Genomic DNA, 15,291 nt, shown 5'->3' with positions numbered 1-15,291 from the left:
ATTTCAGAGGTTAAGTGAGGAGAAGGGATTCAGGAAAGGGTGAGGGGTCAGCTGTGTCAGCTGCTGCCAGGAAGTGGAATAAGATAAAATCTAATAATTGACCTTTGGATTTGGCTTTGCTGAATCCTGTTGATTCTGCTTTGCAATATAGCCCTAAAATTCGTAACACACCTTTTTACTCCCTGCCAACGAACACTGTCAATCAGATTTTAATTACCTTTCTCCTGGACTGTTTTTTGAATTATTACTTTCTCTCCTGATTACAATACAAAACTCATGTTTATTGTAGAAAATGTGGAAAACACAGAGACAGTATAACAGTGATTAAAAAAAAAACCCAATTCTTTACCCCACCTAACCACTAGATGGTCATTGATAACACTGTGGTGCCTTTCCCCATCCATTTCTGTCTCTGCATACTTGTAATGCATATAATGCATAACTTTCGCTTTTTAAAATGAACGTGGTGGAACTATTAATCTAATGTTAAAAATTCTTTGAGAATGTGTGTGAATGTGTGGCAGCATAAGTATTCCATCGGAGTAGCCGTCTAACCGAACGCCCCACCTGTTTCCCCTAATTTTATCTTAAATGAGTCCTGATGAATTTTCCTAAGATACATTCTTCTTCTCTAAGCTTTTAGTGCCTATAGCGTAGTGATTAAAAGCATGGACTCTGTTTTTGAGTGTAATTCCATGCATATAGCAGGAAATATGCAAGATAGGAGAAAAGAATACTTATCTTTTATAGAATAACTATTGTTAAAATTTTCATCTGTTTCCTGCTAATCATTTTTGTCTAAATGTACCTATACAACATTTCATTTGTCTGTTACTAACAAGGATCACACTGTTTTCTAGCCAGAAAATTTTTTTTCATAATTTATTCTCTCGTCTATACTTTATAATATATTGGTCAAAGTATATAAGCAGTTTTGTGATTGTTGTCAAATTGCTCTTCGAAAAGATTGTACCATTTGAAAGTATATTTATAAAGAATTTTGTTCTCTTTAAATTTTAGGATAGACCACTATCTTGTTGAACTCTTAAATGAAGTTCTACTTGGATACAAAGATGAGGACTAGATAACTTCTTGAGGTTCCTCCTAACCCCTAGGATGAAGATAATAACTAACATTTGTGTAGTGCTCTAAAGTTTACAAAGTGAGTTCTCATACATCATCTCACTTGATCCTCACAACAGCCCTGTGAGGTAGGTAGGACAGGTATTGTTATTCTCATTTAAGAGATAAACTAGAGAGGTTAAGGGACTTAGTCAGGTTTTATTTAAATGTTTTAGCAGAGACTTGAAACAAGGACGTATGATCTAAATAATCACATTCTTTTTACAAGATTCCATACAACTGCACATTTAGAATTGCTGTATGTCAGCTAGTTAAGTGACATCTGTTAGATACAGAAATAAGCCTGTTGATAATATAAATACAGTGTTCCCCAGTCCTTTTCCATGCCCCCTCCCCTGCTGTTAAATGAATGACTCTATCTCTCTTTTGACTAGGGGAAGGTAATTTAATTGTATAGTTCTATTTAAACATCTATTTTCCCTAGCATTTGGGGGAGGGGAAGTTATATTATGTTTTTCATTTCTGTGTGTGTGCGTGTGTGTGTGCTTGCTACAACTTAAGAGTATATCTCCGTTACTCTCACACATGTAGCGTAAAGTCTTCAAGGAATAGATTACAGTTAGAACTAGAATCTTTTGGTTCTAGCATGAACCTAGAATCATAAGCTTTTCAGGGTATTTACTCTTTTTTGTACTACTTTAACCAATTGGGATAATTAAGTATCCAGGTATAGCTGCTTACGATGTTCACAAAGGTACAGTGAATGATAAGTGACAGTGAGTGATAGTGGAGGTCAAATCAAGAAGAATTACAACTAGTCTTCTCTTTGACTAGCTGCCTCATACGGTAGAAGTTTGTAAAACTGAACTGCGTGCTTGGTAGTGGCATTATCATATTTTAGGAATAGACCTAGATTTTCAGGACTACTTGGTATTACATTAAACTGTTTCACAGTGTTTTCTGTACTGCCTTTAAATACTTAACATCACCAATATTTTCAAAAAATTTTGTTTTTTTGTTTTTCTTTCTAGTTGTTGGTCTTGACGATATTATGGATGAAGGAGTTGTAAAAGAAAGTGGCAATGATACCATTGATGAAGAAGAACTGATTTTACCTAACAGGAATTTGAGGGACAAAGTAGAAGAAAATTCAGTGAGATCACCAAGAAAATCACCTCGTTTAATGGCACAAGGTAATCCTTCCAGAGAGGACTAGCTAGAAAATCAAGTGTAGGGACAGATGTGATAGGTTGTAAAGTTGCTGAGCAGTGATAGTAGTTTCTTGGTGTTTGCTAATCTGAGCATTTTGATAATCAATTTTGAGATTGTATCAATTTGTTGGTATGATTTTTAAAAATTTTTATTGAAATTACACATTCACATGATTTAAAGAGTTGACTAGTTCTATGAGTTTCCAATACTTGCCATCCTACTACTTATTTCCCTTTCCCCAGAGGAAACTACTATTACCGCTTTCATCTGGTTTTGTTAATTTTTTGGTATTTACTTCCATGTCTCTAAGTAACATATGTATCTTGCTACTGCTGGATTATTCTGATGTATGTATTCATTGATTTCCCATTCTGGATGGTGAAGTTAGCATTCTTTCCTCCTCTTGTTCCCCCATCACACAAAAGAACACTTTCTCATCTTTCTGATATATAATTTTGTAAGATCAGTAGTAATTACTTACGTTATTGTGACTCAATATGCTATTAGTGGTGACCCATTTAGTGAACTATAGTCGCTTTTCCTATACAACTTTTTTGTCTTTCTGATTTAATAATTGATTTTGTTGTTCATTTGCTTATAGTTTTATGCATTCGCACATACAGTTTTCAGTGTACGTTATCAGTAATTCCACCCCAACTACTCTGCCAGTTGTCTGAATCTTTCTTAAAGATATTTGTGCATGTCAGGTGTTCTGTCATTTTCATCTTATTGAGGAAGTGTCTCTGGGGCCCTTCTGATCTGCTTCTGTGTGCACTGTTGTGTTAGTTCTGTATAAGTCAGATGCATGGCTGTTGTCCAGAGAGCTCTTTACTATTCTTCTGAAGATTGTGTTCTGTATTGCAGTTTCTGTTTACTTTTCTTTGAAGTAGCTCCTTCGTTCGGTGACATACCTCTTCTAGTACTTTTGTGAGAAAAAGGAATATGGATATATATTTTTGAAACCTTGTATGTTTGCAAATGTATTTAATATGGTCTCACATTGGAATTATGGTCTGATTGAACATGGAATTCAAGGTTGGAAATTGTTTTTCCTCAGAAATTTGAAAGTGATGCTCCATTTTCAGTTCTGGGAAAATCTCTTGAATTATTTCATTGATTATTTTCCTCTTTATTTTGTCAACTCTTGCTTCCTGGAACTCCTGTTAGTCAAGTATTAGATAGCAGGGACTGGCACTTCCATTTTCTTCATCTTTCCACCTCTGTGTTCTTCTTCTACTTGTTGAAATTTTCTCATGTTTATCCTTCAACTTTTTCATCAAATTCTGAATGTTCTTTTTTTGTTCTGGGAATAGTCCTTTTTGTAGCATTTTGGTCTTGTTTCATGCATGCAGTATCTTATGTTGTCTTTCATAAGATACTTACGGTGTTTTAAAGGTTTTTTAGTCTTTTTTTTCTTTTCTTGGTTCTATCTTTCATGTTCAGAGACTTTGCTAAATGTCTGATCATTGATAGCTTGCTCAGTGTTTAACGTTTTGTCAACTATGAGCATCACTGTATGGTAATCTGGCTGTATTACTCTTTGGAGGAATTCCTGTTGTTAGACTTTAGGCTTGTTAGATTGTTAGCATATCATGGGAGCCCTTGAGGGAAGCTGATGGGGGCATCTCATCTTTCAGTATATACAAATACACATAATCTTACAGATTTCAGTGTACTTTACTGCTGCTCTTATCTATGCTGGATGTTCCTTAGTCTAGAAACTGTTTTTACACTCCCCAAAGAGTAAACCTCCAGTCTTCGATTAGAACCAACCTGGGAAGGGCAGTTGCCCAACGGATGGAGTAGCAGAGAGGGAGCTTGGGGTCTGACTGCTTTTTAAACAGCTTTCGACTCATCCTGATTTTAACTGCCTGCCTTCCTCCCTACTTTAGAATTATGTGGGATCACCAGTTCCTAAGCCTGTTGAGGTGTTAATGGTATTGGTTCGGCCAGCAGTGCCAGATGACTGTTTATCTTTTTTTGGATGTCCTGCATCAGTTACTTCTTGATCATCTTTTGTTTGGCTTCCAAAATTGTCAGTGTTTTCTCTTCTCCTGCCCTTTCTTTCCTTTATTTTACTTTTTAAATTAAAAAAAATTTAATGTCTTTATTGGAGTATAATTGCTTTACAATGGTGTGTTAGTTTCTGCTGTATAACAAAGTGAATCAGCTATACATATACATATACATATGTCCTCATATGTCCTCCCTTTTGTGTCTCCTTCCCACCCTCCCTATCCCACCCCTCCAGGTGGTCACGAAGAACCGAGCTGATCTCCTTGTGCTATATGGCGGCTTCCCACTAGCTAGCTATGTTGCATTTGGTAGTGTATATAAGTTCATGCCACTCTCTCAGTTCCTCGCAGCTTACCCTTCTCCCTCCCCATGTCCTCAAGCCCATTCTCTACGTCTGCATTTTTATTCCTGTCCTGAATCTAGGTTCTTCATTTTTTTCTTTTTTTTTTTAGATTCCATATATATGTGTTAGCATACAGTATTGTTTTTCTCTTTCTGACTCACTTCACTCTGTATGACAAATTGTAGATCATCCACCTCACTACAACTAACCCAATTTCGTTTCTTTTTATGGCTGAGTAATATTCCAGCTTCTTTATCTATTCACCTGTCGATGAACACTTAGGTTGCTTCCATGTCCTGGCTATTGTAAATAATGCTGCAGTGAACATTGTGGTACATGGCTCTTTTTGAATTATGGTTTTCTCAGGGTATATGCTTAGTAGTGGGATTGCTGGGTCATATGATAGTTCTATTTTTAGTTTTTTAAGGAACCTCCATACTGTTCTCCATAGTGGCTGTACCAATTTACATTCCCACCAACAGTGCAAGAGGGTTCCCTTTTCTCCAAACCCTCTTCAGCATTTATTGTAGATGTTTTGATGATGACCATTCTGACTGGTGTGAGGTGATACCTCACTGTAGTTTTGATTTGCATTCCTGCAGTGATTAGTGATGTTGAGCATCCTTTCATGTGTCTGTTGGCAATCTGTATGTCTTCTTTGAAGAAATGTCTGTTTAGGTCTTCTGCCCATTTTTGGATTGGGTTGTTTGTTTATTTGATATTGAGCTACATGAGCTGCTTGTGAATTTTGGAGATTAATCCTTTGTCAGTTGCTTCATTTGCTAATATTTTCTCCTATTCTGAGGGTTGTCTTTTGATCTCATTTATGGTTTCCTTTGCTATGCAAAAGCTTTTAAGTTTCATTAGGTCCCATTTGTTTATTTTTATTTCCATTTCTCTAGGAGGTGGGTCAAAAAGGATCTTGCTGTTATTTATGTCACAGAGTGTTCTGCCTACATTTTGCTCTAAGAGTTTGATAGTGTCTGGCCTTACATTTAGGTCTTTAATCCATTTTGAGTTTATTTTTGTGTATGGTGTTAGGGAGTGTTCTAATTTCATTCTTTTACATGTAGCTGTTCAGTTTTCCCAGCACCACTTATTGAAGAGGCTGTCTTTTCTCTGTTGTATATTCTTGCTTCCTTTATCAAAGATAAGGTGACCATATGTGCATGCGTTTATCTCTGGGTTTTCCATCCTGTTCCATTGATCTGTATTTCTGTTTTTGTGCCAGTACCATTCTGTCTTGATTACTGTGCCTTTTTAATATAGTCTGAAGAAGGGAGCCTGATTCCTCCAGCTCTGTTTTTCTTTCTCAAGATTGCTTTGGCTATTTGGGGTCTTCTGTGTTTCCATACAAACTGTGAAATTTCTTGTTCTAGTTCTGTGAAAAATGCCATTGGTAGTTTGATAGGGATTGCGCTGAATCTGTAGATTGCTTTGGGTAGTAGAGTCATTTTCACAATGTTGAATCTTCCAATCCAAGAACATGGTATATCTCTCTATCTGTTTGTTATCATCTTTAATTTCTTTCATCAGTGCCTTATAGTTTTCGGCATACAGGTCTTTTGTCTCCTTAGGTAGGTTTATTCCTTGGTATTTTATTCCTTTTGTTGCAGTGGTAAATGGGAGTGTTTCCTTAACTTCTCTTTCAGATTTCTCATCTTTAGTGTATAGGAATGCAAGAGATTTCTGTGCATTCGTTTTGTATCCTGATACTTTACGAAATTCATTGATTAGCTTTAGTAGTTTTCTGGTAGCATCTTTGGGATACTTTATGTATACTATCATGTCATCTGCAAACAGTGACAGTTTTACATCTTATTTTTCAATTTGGATTCCTTTAATTTCTTTTTCTTCTCTCATTGGTGTGGCTAAAGCTTCCAAAACTATGTTGAACAATAGTGGTGAGAGTGGGCAACCTTGTCTTGTTCCTGATCTTAGCGGAAATGGTTTCAGTTTTTCACCATTGAGAACGTCGTTGGCTGTGGGTTTGTCATATATGGCCTTTATTATGTTGAGGTAAGTTCCCTCTATGCCTACCTACTGGAGGGTGTTAATCATAAATAGGTGTTGAATTTTGTTGAACGCTCTTTCTGCATCTATTGAGATGATCATATGGTTTTTATTCTTCAGTTTGTTAATATGGTGTTTCACATTGATTGATTTAGGTATATTGAAGAATCCTTGCACTCCTGGGATAAACCCCACTTGATCCTGGTGTCTGATCCTCTTAACGTGCCTATTTCCTCTTCATTTGTTTGGTCTGGTTGGTTTTTACCTTGCTCCTTCGTCTGCAATGGGTTTCTCTGTCTTCTCATTTTGCTTAACTTACTGTGTTTGGGGTCTTGTTTTCACTGGCTGCAGGTTCGTCGTTCCCGTTGTTTTTGGTGTCTGTCCCCAGTGGCTAAGGTTGGTTCAGTGGGTTGTCTAGGCTTCCTGGTGGAGGGGACTCTTGCCTGTGTTCTGGTGGATGAGGCTAGATCTTGTCTTTCTATTGGGCAGGACCGCATCTGGTGGTGTGTTTGGGGTGTCTGTGAACTTCATATGATTTTAGACAGCCTCTCTGCTAATGGGTGGGGTTGTGTTCCTGTCTTGCTAGTTGTTTGGTGTCCAGCACTGTAGCTTGCTGGTTGTTGAGTGGAGCTGGGTTTTAGTGTTGAGATGGAGATCTCTGGGAGAGCTTTTGCCGTTTGATATTACATGGAGTCGGGAGGTCTCTGGTGGACCAGTGTTCTGAACTTGGCTCTCCCACCTTAGAGGCACAGGCCTGACACCCGGCCGGAGCACCGAGATCCTGTCAGCCACACGGCAAAAAAATGAACGGCAGTTACACTGAAAGGTGCCTTATTAATAGCAAGAATGGAAGCCGGAAAACAGTTGATTGTCATTTGTCACGTGCTGAGGGAAAATAACTGTCACAGTAGAAACTATGTCCCCCAAACTTTCAGATAAGTGGTTTATTACCGAGGATATTAAAGCACAGGAGCCAACAGCCAGATGAAGAGATTCATAGGGTGAGGTCAAGAACAAAGAAACTTCAGTCCAGCAAGCACTGTGGCGCGTGGAGGCATTCTACTTCACCATTCAGAAGCTCTCTGAAACCCCTCCTTTTGGATTTTAATGGTGCCTTCACTACACAGGCATGGTTCGTTAAATTCTTAAGGCATTGGTCCTTTCTTTCCTTTTAGGTTCATAGCTTTTGCATAGCTCTAATGTGTGGTTTTGAGAAGTGGATTATTAGCTCAGATGCATATATTTACTTCATCATCTTTTCCTCAGTTTTTTAAAAAATCGGTTATTTGGTATGTATTTGTGACTTTGAGAAACAAAAAGAGTAGAATGAACATTATAGACAAATAATAGTAACGTTTGGCCTATACCGCCCGGCTTCAAACTAAGACAGTTTATAGTTAGAGGAGAAAGAGTTACTTTATCCTTTGTCAGTTAATCAATTACTATTGGAAAACAATTTTTTATCTGAATACCTTCACAGTTGAATGTGCTGTTCATTTATCAACCCCTTACGTAATGGGTGTTAAAAGTTCTTCATTTATTTTATTTCAGGGCATATAAGTATAGTAGAGCTATAAATTATTACAGGCTGTCTTCAGAGCTTTAAAAATTATCTAAATATTAATAACAATCCATTAAAATTTTAGTTATTTTAAAATGTTATATATTTGAGCATGAGTGGTTCATAATCCACTAAGTAAGTTTTTTTTTTTTTTCGGTACGCGGGCCTCTCACTGTTGTGGCCTCTCCCGTTGCGGAGCACAGGCTCCAGACACGCAGGCTCGGCGGCCATGGCTCACGGGCCCAGCCACTCCGCGGCATAAACCCGTGTCCCCTTCATTGGCAGGCGGACGAACTCTCAACCACTGCGCCACCAGGGAAGAGCCCCCCTTTTTTAAAAAAAAAAAAATTATTTTTTATTTTTGGCTGCATTGGGTCTTCATTGCTGCGTGTGGGCTTTCTCTAGTTGTGGCGAGCAGGGGCTACTCTTCATTGCGGTGTGAGGGCTTCTCATCACAGTGTCTTGTTGCGGAACACGGGCTCTAGGAGTGCAGGCTTCAGTAGTTGCAGCACGCGGGCTCAGTAGTTGTGGCTTGTGGGCTCTAGAGTGCAGGCTCAGTAGTTGTGGCGCACGGGCTTAGGTGCTCAGCGGCATGTGGGATCTTCCTGGACCAGGGCTCGAACCTGTGTCCCCTGCACCACCAGGGAAGCCCCCACTAAGTAAGTTTTTGAAGTTGTTGGGTACTTACCTGATGACCAAATATTGTGCCAAGTCCTGGGGAATTAGAAAGGGTCTCCAAGATAGGATGACCATATAATTTATTGTCCAAATGGGGACGCTTTTGAGTGTCATGACTACAAGCATCAACTAGGACTGTTAGAGACAAATGAGGAGGACCTGTGACACCTTCTGTAAGAGTTTCACAGGTTCAGTGATATGTGACAAATTAGGAAAATGTTCTAAATGCTGGTGCATAGTAGCGTTTTGCATTAAAAAGGAAGGAGACTTTTTAAAGATTTGTGATGTTCGGTTTTCATACAGAGTTGATTCAGAGGTATTGGATATGCGTAGGCTTGGATATAGCTTCTTATTTTGTATTTCAATTTTGGGGTTGTTTTTTTACTTAGTGAATTATTATTTTTTTTTTTTTTCTTAGTGAATTATTTAGCTTTCTTTCCAGCTTCTTTTCACTTTGTGTTTCTTTTTCCCTTGGAGGATGTATCCAGATAAGGAAAGGAGGAAAGTCCAGTTAGTGGATTCTTTGTTAGGAGCATTGTTACAAGTGGGAAGCTTTATTAAATTATTTTCATACTTTACGCATTTTCCCTTATGATACATTTTCTTGGTTTAAATCTCTTTAATTATAATTTCTCTTTTTGTTGATCTGTGTCTAGTACTCTAGTGTATATTTCATTTCTTAAAATATTCAAGCTATTCGAGGAATAGCTTGAATGCTAAAATGGATATAAGGAAAGCACATTCATAAAGACATTAGAGTTCTTTTGAGGCTGTGCTTTGAAACTCACATAGATCCTGTTTGTGATAGGTGGTTTAGTTCAGATTTTATTGGCACCTGAATTTGTTTGGTTTTATATACTTAAAGGTATTTAATGTTTACAACTGTATGACAGCCTTGCTTTAAGATGGGTAGTAATATCAAGGAACCTCATTGATTTTACCCCCAGCTTACTTGCATAGAAAAGAAGCTTGATGAAAATATTTTTTATTGTAAAGTATAATATCAGTCTGAATTTTATACAGGTTATTTTCTGCCCCAGAATTATAGAACTTTGATAAGTGTATAAAAAATGTAACCATCATCATGAGTAGATGTCAGTACATTTTCTTTGAAATGGGAAAATAAATTTTATAGCTCAGAATAAAGAAGTGATGTATTCTAAATTGCGTTGAAATAAAAACACATGGCAAAATAACTAAGTTTTCTTTTATTTATTTTTTTCCCTTGTGATAGAACAAATAAGAAGTTTGCGACAAAGCACTATTGCCAAGCGTTCAAATGCAGCACCTTTAAATAGCACAAAAAAGGCATCAGGGAAGACTGTGTCCGCCCCTAAAGCAGGGGTGAAACAACAAGAAAGGTGTCAGATGAAAGAAGAAATTGGTACATCACCGAAACCCGAGCACCAGAAAGAGAGCAGGAGGGGCCGCCGACACAGTGGACAGATCGAAGCAGCCGTTGCATCTTGTCTGGAAATGAAGGGTGAAGCTGGGTTGGATTCTGAGCAGAAGTGTAATAATCAGGGAGAAGAAAATGTGCCATCTCATGAGTTAAACTGTCCACTCCTTTCAGAGACTTGTGTTAGTATTGAAGAAAAGAAAAATGAAACTCTGATGGAGTGTAAAGCCAAGACTGTTAGCCCATTGTTTAAGTTTTCAGGTAAAGAAGAACATGAACGGAACGATTCCATTTCAGGTAAAGTGGATGGGACTGTTGTTGAAGAAATGAAGGTAGAAGGAGAAGTTGAACAAGAATCAAAGGAGACAATGAAATTACCCCACGAAGATGACAGTGTCAATGAGGAACCCGCATCTTCCGTTACTTTCTCTGGCAATGCTGCTTGTACAAACCCAAATGAGAAAGAAAAGAACCTTGTCAGTTTGTCTGGTTCTGTGGATGAAGTAAATGAATGTAGTTTGGAATCGAAAGATAGCGTGGAAGTTGCTGATAAAGCTGAGAACTCCCTTCAGAGAAGTGAAATGGAAATGGCTTACTGTAAAGACACAGAGTCTGATGATAAGCCGTTGGAGGGCACCAGATTTAATAAATCAAACTTAGAGGTGGTTAATACTAGTGCTTTTGAACCAGAAAGTAGTATTTTAGAAAATGCTGTTTGTGATGCACCTGACCAAAATTCAAAGCAGTTGAATATTGTTGAAAGTATTAAAATGGAGTCTCATGAAACAGCAAACCTTCAAGATGACAGAGACAGCCAGTCAAATAGTGTTTCTTGCTTAGAGTCAAAAAACATAAAACCCAAACATACAAAACCTGTAATTCATTCTAAGCAAACCATGACCACAGATACTCGGAAAAAAGTTGTTGGAGCAAAGCATGAATTAATGCATAACGTAACTAAAGTTAATGTCAAAAGTGTGAAGCGAAATGCTGATGAATCAGAATCTAAGCAAAATTTTCATAGGCCAGTCAAAGTGAGAAAGAAACAAGTTGATAAGGATTCAAAGATTCAGAGTTGCAATTCTGGGGTTAAATCTGTGAAAAATCAGGCTCATTCTGTATTCAGAAAGATACCACAAGATCAAAATTTAGTACAGATTTCCAAACCCTTAACTCATTCTTTGAGTGAAAAGCCTCACGGTCACCCTGGTTGCTCAAAAGAACCTCATCATCCTGCACAAACTGGACATTTGTTGCATTCCAGCCAGAAACAGTGCCATAAGCCCCAGCAGCCGGCTCCAGCAGTGAGAACCAATAGTCATGTGAAGGAAGAGCTTGAGCACACAGGTAGTGTAGAACATTTTAAGGAAGAGGATAAATTGAAATTAAAAAAACCTGAGAAGAACCTACAACCCCGTCAAAGAAGAAGCAGCAAAAGTTTTTCTTTGGATGAGCCACCGTTGTTCATTCCAGATAATATAGCTACTGTAAAACGGGAAGGCTCAGATCATAGCTCTTCATTTGAAAGCAAATATATCTGGACTCCCAGCAAGCAGTGTGGGTTTTGCAAAAAACCACATGGCAACAGGTGTGTGTGTGTGTGTGTGTGTGTGTGTGTGTATGTATGTATATGTGATATGTACATTAAAGAGAAATTGCTTTTTTTTTAGGGTGGGATTAGTGTGAGAATTTTTTATAGAAAGAGATTATTTAACATACAAAGACTTTTGCACAAACAGAAACCCCTCATCAATTCCGGATATATGATAGTAAGATGGAGCCACTGAATTTACAAATATGCCACCCTAGAAACTTTAAAACACATAGTCTGACCAAAAGCTGGTATATATGGAAATGTTTTATCATTGTGACCAGTTAGTGTAATTTAGTCATTGCATCTTAAAAAAAAAAATCAGAAAATTGTTATAGTGCTTTGGGTCTGTAGGTTATATATTACTTTGTCTGGCTTGAGAAGAACTGGTAATAAATTGTGAAGGGCATAATGGAAATTCTACATATATACTTTCAAATGAAGCACACTTACTATGACTTAATACCACTACTTCATAACTATCAAACTTGACCTTAGAATGAAATTTGATAGCTAAAACAACTGTTAAATAGCGCAAGGGAATTTTGTATGTAACATGGAATGGAGTGAAACATGTATTTTGTTTTTTGAATGTTCTAGTGATTTAGGTTTCTTGTGAATTCTCATGTTTTAGGAAGTGATTTTATAGCACTGCCGTTGTCATTCTTTCCTTAGGATTCAGTATTCTATAGTTTTATGACACTGCCACCCTCCCCGCCCATGTATTTTTTATTTGCTAGCTTTTTGAGAAAAAGAGAACAAGAGGTGAAGTGGAGTTTCCAGCTACAAGATTATCCTGTTCAAGTTTTGAGATTGCTGTTGGAACTTCTATCAACATTGATATGATAAAAGAACATTGTAACTTGCACATTGTAATATTATCTTTACTCATGAAAGTAAATGTTAGAACGATTTCCCAGCACAATTAGATTACATGAAAATGAAAGTCCTTAGGGAGGGACAGTTTAGTGCAGTGCTGTGTAACACATTATTTTGGTATGGAGGGTGTGGTTGGGAGTTCTTGGGTCTATTCTGTAAAAAATAACTTTTATGTCAAGGGGTTTTTTCATTTGTGATTCAGCCCATGGCCTATTTTTAGTGTCAGTGGTTACTTTATAACAGCATATTCCAGTTTTTAAAACTTGTGACTTGTTTGAATATAGTGCTACATTTGCCCTCACTTTTGTGCTGTTTATTATGCTTTTTTGTTTAAAACACCTTATTCAAATATTCTCAAGTGGGCCTAAGAGAATTAAGGGCTGGATGGTCCTTGTAAGTGCTCTTTTAAGTTAGCCCTTTTTTCTTTGCCAGCATCTTCTAAAAACCATCATACTGACATGTTGTCAGAGTATGAAATAGGAGCCTTAAACTGAGTGAGTTTCTGAAATGAAACTTTGGCCTAGAGTTGGAAGACATATTATAATGTAACTTTTTTGGAGATAAACTTCTGTTATGATGGCGTGGTCCTCAGGAGTTTGCCCAGGCTTTTGAATGATGACTGTCACTTCCCCAATATCAGTTATTTTCCTAAAATGAAGATTGTTAAGTCCCATTTTTTTTTACCTAAGGCTGCCTTTTGGATCTAACCTATAAAACCTAGAGTTTCTTTGCCCCAGGCTGGAAAATGACATAGAATATTAGATGTGTAGGGATTTTGAGTTTACCCTATGTAATCGACATGAATAATATGTAATAATACTGGAAACTATCAATTTTGGAAGCAGCATTTCACATTCAATTTTGTAAATAAAGAAGCCTAAGTAATTGATTGTTTTTTTCTTTACATATTAACTAGCCTTCACTACTTCTTTGATGCACTCTGCTTGTATATATTGAGGTTACTCAAAAAATGCACGTGTCACACAGCATGTAGTTTTCCTAGTTTAATCCATGTGTGAGAATATGAATTTATTAGGAAGGACATATGTGGAAATAACTTCATCCATATCTTTGATCTCATGCGCCAGCTACATTCATTGAAAGCTATTTGTTAATACGACATTTTTTTAGCACTTGTGACAAATTTACTTCTGTAAAGATGATTTTATAACTCTTCAGCATTTTACATGTGTTGCAACTGAGGTTAGCTTCCTGTATGTGCTTCCAGTTGGAAATTATATTTTTAAACACGGATTCATTCATGGCATGGCCAAATGTAATATTCGACCATAAGCAACTTCTGTATGTATCCTAAAGATAGTAGGCATTGACTGCCTCACAGTTTACACTTCATGCTGTTGTTTTGGCTTCCATTTATTTTCCTGATTCAGCCTTGTAGCTAAGGTATATTCATTACTTTAAAAGCCATACTATTTAATACTTTTTAAAAAAACTTATCTTTGAACGTCTTTTAAACATAAGCCAGTTGACGTTTTGGAAGGAAGAAGTCTTAGTCTTTTCATAATACCTACCTTGTAGTTTCTAGTATTTCCCTGCCTCTCCAGATGACATTTGTATCTTCAGTTTGTATTACACTTTCTAGCCCAGTTGTAGAAGATTAGCTCATTGGATGAAATTTAGAAACAAAAAAATATCCTTAACGTAATGGAGTCATAGCTTTATACTCAAACAAGAAACCTTTTTCTGAGAAGGAAATTTTCTCTTAGAGAAAGTGATTCTGGTTTTTCTCAGGAGTTTAAGAGTTTGATAGAAAAGTACTTTTCTCTGCAGACTAGACTGTTAGTGACAAAAACAATGATTTAATGTTTCTGTGGAATAAAATCATTTTACCCTAGAAAAGAGTGAGTACATATACATTCACAGTAATACAGTCTTAGTTGTTACTTAAAGGAACCACTTATCAGAACTTAACGGCTCATTTTGTAACAGCTCCATTAGTGAATTTGTGATATGACTTTTTAAGAACAGGAATTCTCAATGTTGCTTTTGTAGTTTACTTTGAAGAAACTTGAAAATTTTCTAAGAATATATTTTGGTTTTTGCCAAGAAGATTAGAATTAAGATTACATTTTAAATTAGGTTTAAATTATAGTAGGATTTAAAATTTTGTGAATGAATGTATAACAGTAGGAGAACAAAACATAAATATTTCTGAACTTTTCCATTTAACTGATTTCATGCTGACTTGGTCCAGTTAATTCAGAGTTAATCTTTTACCACACATTAATTTTTTTTAGTGAAATATTTAACACCTGGGTTATAGTCTTATCTTTGAGTGATTTTGCCTTTTGGTAATCAGAACTTCAAGGACAGAGCAGAAAATGGGAGGGTAATTATGTTAGCTATTTGGTCCATACTCCCTCTCCCTTTTTAAGCCATGAAACGTGATATGAAAAGGGAAGACAGTGTATCTTCTCTTTTTGTGATAGGCCACTTAATAAAGTTCATAGTACTGGTAATATTTCCTTTTCTGAAATTTTCCAGTTTCACTTTCA

The 15,291-nt window shown here is 36.8% G+C and overlaps 1 protein-coding gene across 7 annotated transcripts in view; it reads left to right on the top strand.

Moving 5' to 3' along the window:
* Positions 1 to 15,291, top strand: part of PHF3 (PHD finger protein 3) — a 103,982-nt gene that overhangs the window by 50,799 nt on the left and 37,892 nt on the right. For 3 of the 7 annotated variants that reach the window (XM_027093329.1, XM_027093350.1, XM_027093334.1), the window contains 2 exons: positions 2,115 to 2,276; positions 10,141 to 11,893. In XM_027093329.1, coding sequence (XP_026949130.1) covers positions 2,115 to 2,276; positions 10,141 to 11,893 — 1,915 coding nt within the window. Of the gene's footprint in view, positions 1 to 1,188; positions 1,212 to 2,114; positions 2,277 to 10,140; positions 11,894 to 12,636; positions 13,661 to 15,291 lie in introns of those variants that run through there. The other 4 variants (XM_027093342.1, XM_027093366.1, XM_027093377.1 and 1 more) reach the window with 3 other exon arrangements.

Source organism: Aethalodelphis obliquidens, unplaced genomic scaffold (genome assembly GCF_003676395.1).
Source record: "Aethalodelphis obliquidens isolate GAN/ISIS:26980383/991018 unplaced genomic scaffold, ASM367639v1 scaffold3, whole genome shotgun sequence".
Classification (NCBI taxonomy): domain Eukaryota; kingdom Metazoa; phylum Chordata; class Mammalia; order Artiodactyla; family Delphinidae; genus Aethalodelphis; species Aethalodelphis obliquidens.
Note: the sequence above shows the minus strand (reverse complement) of the source record. Positions and strands in the feature narration are given on the sequence as shown.